The sequence below is a fragment of the Notolepis coatsorum genome (assembly GCF_963971535.1).
Source record: "Notolepis coatsorum genome assembly, chromosome: 5".
Taxonomy (NCBI): Eukaryota; Metazoa; Chordata; class Actinopteri; order Aulopiformes; family Paralepididae; genus Notolepis; species Notolepis coatsorum.
The window spans coordinates 152,082,024-152,095,637 of NC_140169.1; the positions used below are offsets into that span (position 1 = coordinate 152,082,024).

The window sequence follows — 13,614 nt, forward strand, 5'->3', positions numbered from 1 at the left end:
AAAACAAACTATTACAAAAGTAGGCTATTCACTATTTTGGCCCATGTCTGGATACAGAAGGTACATTATTCACACCCAATAGGGGGGCAGGAACAACGTCAGGGTCAGTCATACATATAGGGCATAGAAAAAAAAAACTGCATTACGTTCTGTAATACAATAGATCCACTGAGGAAGCGATTAGACAGCATCATGGCGTTCTAGCGAAGGCTAAAAAACAAAGAGCCGTTCTCCGCCCGCGACTCCGCGTCTTCAGAAGAGCACGTCTTCGTTCCTGATCAGGAACTCCACCACCTGCCTCTGGTGGCGGATGTTGTTCAGCGCCGTCATGGCGTCCAGGTCGGGGGCGCGCATCAGGGTGGGTCCGAACACGATGCCGAGGTTCTCCGCATTCATCAGGTTCTCGTTCTTGTTGGACGTCACGCTGCGAAAGGGGAAAAGAAAACCCTTAAAAACGATGCTCATTTCTTTTGTATAAAACCACAGTAGCAAAGCAGATTTTTTTAGCTCATGCTAGTTTGTAGTTTTTCCCAAGATTATGCTAATCGGATCCTGGTTTACTAGCCAGTATAGTGGAGAGAGAGAGAGAGAGAGAGAGAGAGAGAGAGAGAGAGAGAGAGAGAGAGAGAGAGAGAGAGAGAGAGAGAGAGAGAGAGAGAGAGAGAGAGAGAGAGAGAGAGAGAGAGAGAGAGAGAGAGAGAGAGAGAGAGAGAGAGAGAGAGAGAGAGAGAGAGAGAGAGAGAGAGAGAGAGAGAGAGAAAGGCCCGTGAGTCGTACTTGAACTTACGACTTCATCGGTAAATGGGATGCGCCCTAAGCGGCTGAATCGCACGGGCGACTCCACTTACTTCTTTAAGTGCGCCATGAGGTACTTCAGGGTCTCGCAGTGGGAGGGAGGCAGCAGCTCCAAGGCCTCGCGGAAAGCTTCAAGCTTCTTATCTGGATCTGTGAACTCTGGGAAGCAGATAGAATAGTGCTATTAGAACTACCGCAGTCACTAAGAATGTAGTAGTAGTCTTAGTGGTAGTAGTTGTACTACTAGTACTAGTCAGTGTAGGTGTAGTGCATTAGTGTTACTAGTAGTAGTAGTAGTAGTAGTAGTAGTAGTAGTAGTAGTAGTAGTAGTAGTAGTAGTAGTAATAGTAGTAGTAATAGTAATAGCAGTAGTAGTGGTGGTAATAGTAGTAGTAGTAGTAGTAGTAGTAGTAGTAGTAGTAGTAGTAGTAGTAGTAGTAGTAGTAGTAGTAGTAGTAGTAGTAGTAGTAGTAGTAGTAGTAGTGGTGGTGGTAGTGGTAGTAGTACTACTAGTAGTAGTAGTAGTAGTAGTAGTAGTAGTAGTAGTAGTAGTAGTAGTAGTAGTAGTAGTAGTAGTAGTAGTAGTAGTAGTAGTAGTAGTAGTAGTAGTCAGGGCCGCCTCAGGGGGTGTGCGAGCAGTGCGGTCGCACAGGGCCTCGCGGGAAGGGGGGCCTCGCACAAAAAAATTGTTTTTTTTATTTATTTTATTTTTTTCGAGGCCCCCCTTCCCGCAAGGCCCTTTTTCATCACAGACCTAAAATCTAGTTTTGCTTATATGCTTATATATTTCACATTAGACACGTTTGTAGAATGTTCCTGGCTCTGCGGCTCTGCACTATTCTCTATTGGAGCTCTGGGGCTCTGCAGCAGACATACTATTGGTTTCAAGAAGGGAGGGGTTACATTATGTGTACGCTGGCGTGCGTCAGCTGCGTTTGACTATTTCGCGCGTGCAGCTTTGGAGGTTATGCTTAGTTATGCCAGCCAAAACGAAGAGGACGGTCATTCGGCAGATGGAGTGAAGATGAAAGTTGTTACATGTTAGACAGTTCAGTCAGGCTAGCCATCCCGGCTAAAGGCAGGGACAGCTAGTTAGCTTTAGCTACGTTATAATATTGAGTGCTAACGTGTGGTTCAGTCGGGATAGCCATGATGATGTCGGCTAGTAGCTAGCTTAGCTAAAGGCTAACTAGCGTTAGCTAACCTAGAGAGAGCGCGTGCAGCATTGTTATGCCAAGATGAAGAGGACGGTCATTCAGCAGATGAACTTCGTCAACTCCACGCGGTTGTCTCCATCCTCTTGGACGTTTGGTGAGTTTTTAATGCACTCTATTCTATTCCCGCTGTGGATATATCTCTCTCTCTCTCTCTCTCGGGAGCCAAACGGGCCGGCTAGCTGTTGTAGTAGCTAATGGTGTGTGGCCTGGTGTCAGCACCTGGTGCGAGGGAGGTGAGCTTGGTGTTTCATTATGAGAATATCTCCATGCTCAAGTCGGCTATAGTCCGCGAGGGACTTGTTGCCGGCACCGCTATGGTAAACACCACTCTGTAGTGGGACGTGTATTGCCTTCTTTTTCCCTTCCCTCTTCGGATGAGAAAAGGAAAACACAGCGGCTGTCTGAAGTGTTGGCCTGTATTGCTTTTCTCACGTTGTACAGTTTTTCAGTGGTAGCCGCATAGCTTGCTTCTGCGTTAGCTAGTGGTTAGCGATAGCCGGGTTGAGCTAACTGTTAGCCAGTTAGCTGTTTAGCTACGACGTTAGCTGCTCATTTTCGCTCGGCTGGGAATGTTAGCTTGATGCTAACAGTTAGCCTAGAGTTAGCTGTTAGCTTGTGCTACGACCATTGACATTAGCCGTGAGAATAGCAGGCCCTGGCACTCTGACTACGACATCATCTTTGACAGAAGATGTAGTCGGGCCTGCACCATGACAAGGCTCCGGCCATAGCTTCTTTTTGTCCCGCCAGCGAGAGGCCTTTCGTCAACGTGGAGACCTGTGTTGCGGCCTTTCGCCCTGCGTTCTTTGGTGCAGGTAAGATGTCCATTGGACATTACCCCACTCTTCCTTCCTTCCCCTCCCGAATGTTTTGTTAATAACGATGTTTTTTTCCAGGCAAAACATATGTTACTTCACAACATTTGGAGATACGACATGTGCTGTGTGTGAATTGTCTTGGTCGTTTGTGTAGCTTGGGTAGCGTTGGCCAAAGCTGTGTGTGGCCTGGTGTCAGTACCTGGCTACTCTATTTGCAGTTAGCCTATTTAGCTGATGTCGGCCATTGGCTCCTTGCTACTTTGTTTTCTCTGGTATAGACCCTCTTCTCTTTGGATTTAAGTGTTGATCTTTGTCCTTTTGGATCTATGTATATTCATGTTGCCTTTGTGAAGTTATCTTTTCCTTCTGTTTTGTTCTTCCATTAAAAGTTGAATATCCTTTAGGGGCTCATCTTTGCTTATCTCTCTCATACATGCTCTCTCTCTAACACACACACAGACATGCTCTCTCTCTCTAACACACAAACACACATGCTCTCTCTCTCTCTCTCTTTCTAACACACAGACATGCTCTATATCTCTCTCTAACACACAAAATGACATGCTCTCTCTCTATATATTTCTCTCTCTTTCTAACACACATATACATGCTCTCTCTCTAACACACACACACAAACAGACATGCTCTCTCTCTATCTCTCTCTCTCTGGCCTTGCTCTGGTGGAGGGTCAGGGGCATTGCCGGGTCTGTGCAGCGATAACACTGTATATTGACTGTAGAACGGGAGCTCTCTCTCTCTCTCTCTTTTGCTATATGTTGACTGTATCATGCCCAGCCTAGGGCAGCGCTATTATTTAAGAATATGTTGACTGTATTAAAAAAAATAAAAAATAAAAAATTATATATATATATATTTTTTTACCTTTTAGGGGGGGGGGGGGGGGGGGGCTCGCGTTTAAATCTCGCACAGGGCCTCGCATTTCTCCCAGGCGGCCCTGGTAGTAGTAGTAGTAGTAGTAGTAGTAGTAGTAGTAGTAGTAGTAGTAGTAGTAGTAGTAGTAGTAGTAGTAGTTATAGTGGATTCAGACCATCGGAACACGTATGATGTACATACACAATATGCAAGTTGCTTTGCGCCCCACCCCCACCTCCGCCTCGCGTCAGTGACATTTCGATGTTGACAAGATGTAGCGAGGATGACCTAAAATCAGTAACACGCCCCGGGCTGTGAAGCAGCGACGGACGGAGAGAGAACTCCATGAGAGCAGAGAGTAGGTGAGCCTGTTTTTTCCTCCAAATTAGGTTAACGTCGTTGAGACTTTGTTTACTGTCAGCAAATGAAAAAAGTAATGCCATGCTTGCAGTTTGCTAGCAGGCGATGCTAGCCAGCGAGCTTTAGCCCCGAACTTGAGAACACAGGTTCGGACAGGTTTGGACAGCTGTCTCTCCTCTCCTCCCAAACGCTACGTGTTTGTTAAACGCTAACGTGACAATAGCTAACTTTTCAGTTTATGTAGACGCCGCGCCGTGGAAATGGCAGAGACTTAGTCTTAGTCCTGCATGTATCATCAAATGCGCATGTCGGTGTGAAATTTATGTGTGCCATTATTACTATCACCTGTAATAATTGTGGAATATTACTATAATGAGCTGTATGTGTATGAACCAAGCATCTCACTGTAATGTACCTGTACTTTATTCGTGACAATAAACTACTACTACAATAAAAGGTCCACTAAGATGTTTGAGTCAGTAAGATATTTGATCATTTGGAATTAAACCACATGTGATTACGTGGAACAAGCACATCATTTAATTGTCAAAACAGTCGTCACATTTCTGTCTATAATAAAGTGACTGTGTGGTCGATGGTTTACACGAGTGAGGAAGGGGGGGTTCCTGAAAGGAAAGGCTAGAACCGGCACCGCCACCACTCCTCTTCCTGCCACACTATCACACTATCGTTTTCACACACGATCAACAAATAATCAACAAAACTTTGTTCACTTTCCTCATTTGTGGGGGGCCCTCGAGGGAGGTAGAGGCCCCTAGAGAACATTTAAAGGGGAACTATCTTATAAATGGCCTTTTCCAGGGGTTTGCATTGTTTTCTAGCAACGTGGGGTTGTACCAACACTGTCCAGGTCTCAAATTCTCATATTTGCGCATTCCTCCAGTTCAGATGTCACGAGATCCTCCCCCACTGAACTAAGCCATTCTGAATTTAGGTCCCCGCTGTGACGATGTGAGAATTATTTGCATAATAATCTGCGTACCTCCGCGGCCGCACCTTCTGTCAAGAAAGCTAGAGCCTTTGGGAAGTGTAGTTTAAAAAAATGCCGACGCTCATTGAAAGCTCTGGATGTCCTCTTCTCAGAATGACTCAAAATGACATTCCCCAAACGGCCGGTAATTCAAAATGGCCGATCTCCGTGACACAAGAACTACATTTTCAAAAACTAAAATCTCACTAATAAGTAATAACACTTTAGTTCAGTTCAGTTCAGACTTTATTGTCCCTCAAGGGGAAATTTTTTATCCAATGATTTAATGAGTTGAGGCCCCGTATAGGCCCATCTGGGTCTCTTGCCTCTACTCAGCACCTTTATACACTTTCTGTCATGGTCAATGTTTTTCACTGTTTTGCTGAAATGGTGCAAAAAAAAAAAAAAAAAAAAAAACAACAACAACAACAACAACAAATAACACAACACAAGAAACATTACATCTTACAGAATCCAACCAGGAAAAAGAAAAGGAGAATGAAAATGCATTACTGTTATTTTAAAGGAAGTTACGTGCATTTAGTGCCCTGGGGATGTACGGACATTTTAATCTGTTGCTCTTTAGTCTGGGGAGCCTATATCTCCTGCCAGAGAGGAGGGGGACAAACTCCTCCAGGAGAGGATGGTCAGAGCTGTCTAAGATCGTCTGAGCCTTCCGCAGAATTTGTCTGTTATAAATGTCTGTCAAGGAAAGCTGCTGGGTCCCAATTATCTTGCTGGCCATCTTGACTATGTTGGCCAGACTGTTTTTGTTCTGTATTGACAGGTTGCCATACCAGGAGACAATACAAAAGGTTAAAATGGACTCAACAGAAGATTTGTAAAACAAAACCATAAGTGTTTTGTCCATATTAACACATCCACCGCCAATCCCGTTGTACAGCGTGATGGGAAAGAAGCGGCAATCGATAATCTATATATGCGTTTAGGCCTATATCTCACGTTCTTGGAATTACTGCAGAAAACGATAAAAACATACTTATATTCTAGAAGGTATTTTTGGAAGAATCTATGAATGAAAAAGTATAACGTTCCTACATCCTGAACAATAGATAATTGATGTTGAATGGGCCATAGTAATGTCAATTTAGCAATACAATTAAAAAAGTTATAGCCCTGCATAGAAGGTGAACATCTCCATAGGCTTAGAGTGGTGGCAGTGAGCCTACATTGATGGATAGAACCGTGGCAGGGAATGTGTTAAAAGTGTTTAGTCTGCGCAGGAAGTAGAGTCTCTGCAGACCTTTTTGGCAGATTGCAGATGTATTCTGATTGTGGTTTAACCTATTGGTAAACAAACGTATTGATGAAAATATACATTATAACTGCTGTTGTGACATGGCTATGATGTTTATTCTTGAATACGTTTGTAAAATAAAACGATAATCATGTCAGACAGTCTGATGGGTGACTGTCACTCAAAGCACATTGCGAGTATGGGCGGAGCCTGCAGCCAAAAACAGCTTGGAATCTGGAAGTGCAGAAACTGGTGCTCTACAGTACTTCATTAAAAATACAAAACAATGAATTTTTTTGAAAAAAAACTTACAGATGTGTTCCCTAGTGTCACAGGAATTGTGTAAAACTGCCCAAATAGTGAAAGAAATAGCAAAATAGTTCCCCTTTAAACAACATAAGGGCTGGGTTGTAGGATACAGGACGCATGAAGATTTTCCCTAAGCGGGTTGTACTTCCGCGTTCGGTTTGCGCGATCAGATTGGCCACTGATGTTTCTATTTCCGGGTTGAACAGCCTGCAAACTACCTAACGCCTAGTTTATCACTGGTTAAGCTTAGGCGACTCTTTCGAAGTTGGTTAAGGTTAGAGTTTGGAATCAGGGCTGGCGTTCTATCGCCCTGCTCTAAAGACAAACTCTAACCATAACCAACTTCGAAAGAGTGCCTAAGCTTAACCGGTGGCTGAACTAGGCGTCACACGATTGGCGCACATGTCACATGACCAGAAACGTCAGTGGCCAATCAGATCGCGCAAACCGAACGCGGAAGTACAACCCGCTTAGGGAAAAAATGCACGCATACAGGACGTGTTGGCTCTGAATATCGCTCGGATACGGGGACATAGAATAATAACACTGTCTACTTCGGAACTCACTCGCTGCCCCGATGAACCTCGGGTAGGCGGCGTACGCGATGACAGGAACGGGCAGGTCCCTCAGGTAGAGCTTCAGCGCCCCCGTGATGATGTTGATGTCTTCGTAGGCGTTCACCGAAATGTCCGTCCTCTCTCCATCTGCGAAGACACACGAAGACGAGATGAAGGCGAGAGAGCAGAGCTGTTCTCCGAGCTGAGGTGTGTGTGTGTGTGTGTGTGTGTGTGTGTGTGTGTGTGTGTGTGTGTGTGTGTAGGTGTGTGTGTGTGTGTGTGTGTGTGTGTGTGTGTGTGTGTGTGTGTGTGTGTGTGTGTGTGTGTGTGTGTGTGTGTGTGTGTGTGTGTGTGTGTGTGTGTGTGTGTGTGTGTGTGGATATTGTGCGTTTGTCTATGCCTGGGTCTTCTAATATGTCATGATGTGCCCATGACTGTATTGTGCCCTGTATCCCTATCCTATCGTATGTTCTACCATAAGTGCTTTTGTTTGTGTCTTTATTCTAATGTTATTTATCTTGCTTTTATTCTTTTTGTATTGCTAACCCTTTTTCACACAGGATTTTAGCCTGTACCTTCTGCCAGGGGGAAATTAACCTTTCGGCTCAAATTGGGTGCATTTATGTTTTTAAAATGTTTTATTAATGTACGCTGTCCCCTTGAACAAATAAAGTAAACCTAAACCTAAACCTAAGCTTCACACGGAGAAAATCCCCCCTGCATCAGCAGATTATGGTCATGGCACAGTGTGAATTGAGGGATGAAGGGTTTGTGGCCCTTCCCCCTCTCCGAGGAGAGACATCTAGACTTGTCTTGACACGTGATACAGGATCTTACTCAAACAGGATCTTACTTACACTGTTTATCTTTCTCATATTTCAAAATGTTCTATATTCAGATCTAATTGTATTGCCTATATTTATGTATTTATACTATTACCCCCCCCCCTCCCCCCCCTCCCCCATGCTGCTATGATTTCCCCAAGGGGTTCAATAAAGGAAAATGTTTACCGTACTTTTAAGGGTATCGACACGAAGTATTCACACGAAACGAAAACTATGAAGTGTGCCGCACGTTCACGTCAACGCTCACGCTCACGCTTACCTAGGATTTGACTTGATTCAACAACAACAAAGCAGTCGGGGCAAATGGCAAGCCGAAAGCGGTCGCAAGTGTGGTTACACTTTACAAAGCTAGATGCAGACAACATTCGCTGCAATATTATATATTATATTATATTATTTAGAACAATTAGTTAATATATATATGTATATATATATATATATATATATATATATATATATATATATATATATATATATATATATATTAACAAATTGTTCTAAATAAATAATAACGATAATAAATCATTTGAAGTTTGGACTCATTTTTCAAGTTTGGACTCAACTGAGGTAAGTAGATTAAATTTATTTTAGACTAAAGTACCGGAAAAAAGAAAAAGGGTACAGTTGGGTACCGGTATCGATTCACAGGTACCGGTACCGGTATCGGTTCAAATGTGAACGGTACCCAACCGTACCCCTCGCCTGTTTCATGCTGCCTTCCCTCCGGTTGTGCTGGATGCCCGGAGAGACGGCCGTGGCCTAGTTGCACTGGAGGTCTGAACGCTGCAGCGCCGTGAGCCAAATGACACGACTGTCACGGCTGATCTTCCCGCATGCTGCCCCGGCTTCAGCCCACAGCCCACAGCTCCGCATGCTGCTCTGGCTTCAGCCCACAGCTCCAGGGCTTTCTTGGTCTCAAGAAAGCCATCTTAGCTGCAGATGTGGGGCCCCTCTTTACTCCCTGCCCATACCAGGGGTTATAGGGGGGAGCCATTCAAAATGTGACCCCATACAGACTAGTGATTTCCAGTTTAGAATGATGATTAAAGGTGCTGTAAGTGGTATATATATATTTTTTTTTTTAATAAGTGTTAAATAGCTCTACATTCCGACAGCCAGTAACATGTCTGGTCAGTAACATGGGTCTCCCAGTCCCTCCGCTCTGCAGTAAACAGTCATCACTGATATAGAGTGTCTGGTCAGTAACATGGGTCTCCCAGTCCCTCCGCTCTGCAGTAAACAGTCATCACTGATATAGAGTGTCTGGTCAGTAACATGGGTCTCCCAGTCCCTCCACTCTGCAGTAAACAGCCATCACTGATATATAGTGTCTGGTCAGTAACATGGGTCTCTCAGTCCCTCCTGCTCTGCAGTAAACAGACATCACTGATATAGAGTGTCTGGTCAGTAACATGGGTCTCCCAGTCCCTCCACTCTGCAGTAAACAGCCATCACTGATATAGAGTGTCTGGTCAGTAACATGGGTCTCCCAGTCCCTCTGCTCTGCAGTAAACAGCCATCACTGATATAGAGTGTCTGATCAGTAACATGGGTCTCCCAGTCCCTCCACTCTGCAGTAAACAGCCATCACTGATATAGAGTGTCTGGTCAGTAACATGGGTTTCTCAGTCCCTCTGCTCTGCAGTAAACAGTCATCACTGATATATAGTGTCTGGTCAGTAACATGGGTCTCCCAGTCCCTCTGCTCTGCAGTAAGCAGTCATCACTGATATAGAGTGTCTGGTCAGTAACATGGGTCTCCCAGTCCCTCCACTCTGCAGTAAACAGCCATCACTGATATAGAGTGTCTGGTCAGTAACATGGGTCTCCCAGTCCCTCCGCTCTGCAGTAAACAGCCATCACTGATATAGAGTGTCTGATCAGTAACATGGGTCTCTCAGTCCCTCCTGCTCTGCAGTAAACTGTCATCACTGATATAGTGTCTGGTCAGTAACATGGGTCTCCTAGTCCCTCCGCTCTGCAGTAAACAGCCATCACTGATATAGAGTGTCTGGTCAGTAACATGGGTCTCTCAGTCCCTCTGCTCTGCAGTAAACAGACATCACTGATACAGAGTGTCTGGTCAGTAACATGGGTCTCCCAGTCCCTCCACTCTGCAGTAAACAGCCATCACTGATATAGAGTGTCTGGTCAGTAACATGGGTCTCTCAGTCCCTCCGCTCTGCAGTAAACAGCCATCACTGATATAGAGTGTGTGGTCAGTAACATGGGTCTCCCAGTCCCTCTGCTCTGCAGTAAACAGCCATCACTGATATAGAGTGTCTGGTCAGTAACATGAGTCTCTCAGTCCCTCCTGCTCTGCAGTAAACAGCCATCACTGATATAGTGTGTCTGGTCAGTAACATGGGTCTCCCAGTCCCTCCGCTCTGCAGTAAACAGTCATCACTGATATAGAGTGTCTGGTCAGTAACATGGGTCTCCCAATCCCTCCTGCTCTGCAGTAAACAGCCATCACTGATATAGAGTGTCTGGTCAGTAACATGGGTCTCCCAGTCCCTCCACTCTGCAGTAAACAGCCATCACTGATATAGAGTGTCTGGTCAGTAACATGGGTCTCCTAGTCCCTCCGCTCTGCAGTAAACAGCCATCACTGATGTAGAGTGTCTGGTCAGTAACATGGGTCTCCCAGTCCCTCCACTCTGCAGTAAACAGCCATCACTGATATAGAGTGTCTGGTCAGTGACATGGGTCTCCCAGTCCCTCCTGCTCTGCAGTAAACAGCCATCACTGATATAGAGTGTCTGGTCAGTAACATGGGTCTCCCAGTCCCTCCACTCTGCAGTAAACAGCCATCACTGACATAGAGTGTCTGGTCAGTAACATGGGTCTCCCAGTCCCTCCGCTCTGCAGTAAACAGCCATCACTGATATAGAGTGTCTGGTCAGTAACATGGGTCTCCCAGTCCCTCCACTCTGCAGTAAACAGACAACACTGATATAGAGTGTCTGGTCAGTAACATGGGTCTCCCAGTCCCTCCACTCTGCAGTAAATATATATATATTTTCTGGTATCCCTTCCCACTTCATCCAATCAGGAGAGAGTTATTTCAAGAAATCTTGCCAAGCCAGATTTACTGGCAGATAATTTTACTTGCTTCAAGCACATAATTTGTTTTTATTTCTTATTTTTGTCAGTGTGGAGTTCTCTCTCCTGATTGGATGAAGTGGGAACAGGATACCAGAAAATAAATTTTGTATTTTTAGTGCAAATTGGGTGCATTTATGTTTTTAAAATGTTTTATTAATGTACGCTGTCCCCCTTGAACAAATAAAGTAAACCTAAACCTAAACCTAAACCTAAGCTTCACGCGGAGAAAATCCCCCCCTGCATCAGCAGATTATGGTCATGGCACAGTGTGAATTGAGGGATGAAGGGTTTGTGGCCCTTCCCCCTCTCCGAGGAGAGACATCTAGACTTGTGCCCCGTATTATGTCTTGACACATGTGATACAGGATCTTACTGACCAAAACACTCTATATATCAGTGATGGCTTTAAATGGTAAATGGCTGCTTTTTTTTTTATATAGCGCTTTTATCCAAAGTGCTTTACAATTTGTTACTCACATTTTACCCATTCACACACCGATGGCGGAGGCGACCATGCAAGGTGCCAACCTGCTCATCGGGAGCAATGTAGAGCTATTGTAGCTATTGTAGAGCTATTGTTTTAACATGTAGACCATTTATTTCAACAAAGAAAATACCAATTACAGCACCTTTAATAATGTAGTGTGTAGTGTAGTAATGCAGTGTAGTGCAAGGTAAATCTGCATTTTGCTATGATTCCCCCTTGCTGATGGAATGAACTTAAAACATTCCATTCCATCAAAGTCCTTAAAGCTTGAGATTCTCCCCTCTGTTGCAGAGTTTAAAACATTGATCTCCAACCTTTGTCAATCAAGTTGTTATGATTTTATATGCTGTGTGATTTTATATGCTGTGTGATTTTACATTTGCTTATTACTGTATGTACACTCAACGTGACTGTAAATGAGTGAAACCACAGTTGCCTTTCGAGTTTAAATGAAGGTTTGAAACAAAGTGAAATGATTGATGTGATGTTTTGAACGACGGAACTCGTTAGGTAATCTTATTACTCTCGGTCACCGTTGGGTTACTTTGCCTCCAGTCATAGTCCTCTGAATATGGAAACAAAACAATCTATTTATTCCAGTTACACTGTAATCTGCATCCGCACAAGCGGCCTATCAATTGCTTATAGATAGTGAAATTACTGTATGCTAGTTGTCTATAATTTCATTATCTAAATATCTTTTTCCCCTCAACAAATCATTTGACTCTGAAGCTGAAGGTTCTTCCTTCTCTTGCTGCATTTAAAAGTATGATCTCCGACCACCGTGTGTCGACTTGTAACCGTCTTAGCTGATTTTCTATCGTTTATTGTTATTTATTCTGCCTATATTTATAAATTTGCTGATAAACTCTGTCTCGTTTTGTAAGCTCTTAATCGCTGTAAATGGGGGTAACCTCAGTGTCTTATGAGTTGAAATAAAGGTTTGAAATTAATTTAAATGTCTTTGAAAAAAGTGCTATATTTAATTTTGTTCATATCCCATATAATAATTTTATTCAACCTCTTATTTACAGTTGTACATCCCTGGCCTATAATTTATTTCATAATTATATTATTCTATTGTGCTTAACTTAGCTCATATTCATTTTATTTTACTCCACCTCTTTTGTATTATCTGTTTGTTAATGTCTGTCCGCTAATGTGGCACCGATAACGTCCAAAGCTAATTCCTTGTATGTGAAAACTACTTGGCAATAAAGACCTTTCTGATTCTGAAGTACTCACCTTTCCCCCCCTCAGAAGTAGTAGTGTTATCTGTTATATTTTTTTATTTAATTTTAAACAGTAAATGTAACCGATACCTTTGGTAATCACATGACTAAAATCCCATTACTGGTAATGTGTCCCTTTCTCCAGCCCTGATGATGGAAGACCTTACAGTAACACAGAGGGAGGGTTTTTCAACAACACCCTTCTAATTAGGTTTGAGGCATTGACGGTAGCTGGAGCATTTCCGCGGCCCATCCCCCGCCTGAACCCTGAACCCTGACCCCTGACCCCGGACCAGCCCGGCCTGTAAAAGCCAGTGTGAGTGGCCCACGCATGACAGGCCCCAGATGGGACGCTAATCTCCCCGTGAATGTGTCAGTTTCCCTCTTAATCCGGGATTGTTCCGTGTGCCCTTGTGTAAACGCATCACAATGCTAGTATAATTTCACCTTCTTACAGATTTCATCTGCGCTCGACATGTTGGATCCGTTTTCCCGCCGAATGCTAATCTTTCCCGCCAAATGCTAATTAGTCGGGAAAACGGATCCGGCAGTGTCGAGTGCAGGTGAAATCTGTAAGAAGGTGAAATTATACCGTACCGTTGGGGCGAGAGAGATTTCCGCTAATCTGCGGTAAAAACATAGTGTCAAAAAGCTCACGTACCTCTGTCAAACGCCGCCTTGACGTCTTCCACGGAGTCGCTGAATCCGGATATTCTGTACAGCCCTTCAGACGTCAGACCTTGAGGCAGGAACGGACGAAATGA

At 44.0% G+C, this 13,614-nt stretch overlaps 1 protein-coding gene across 1 annotated transcript in view; it reads right to left on the reverse strand.

The window, feature by feature from the left end:
* Positions 1-252: 252 nt before the first annotated feature.
* The window catches only part of chn1 (chimerin 1), a gene marked incomplete at both ends in the record, with an annotated part of 54,240 nt that continues 40,878 nt past the window's right edge, over positions 253-13,614 (reverse strand). The window contains 4 exons of the mRNA XM_084314337.1: positions 253-424; positions 849-954; positions 7,188-7,325; positions 13,512-13,589. Coding sequence (XP_084170463.1) covers positions 253-424; positions 849-954; positions 7,188-7,325; positions 13,512-13,589 — 494 coding nt within the window. The remainder of the gene's footprint in view (positions 425-848; positions 955-7,187; positions 7,326-13,511; positions 13,590-13,614) is intronic.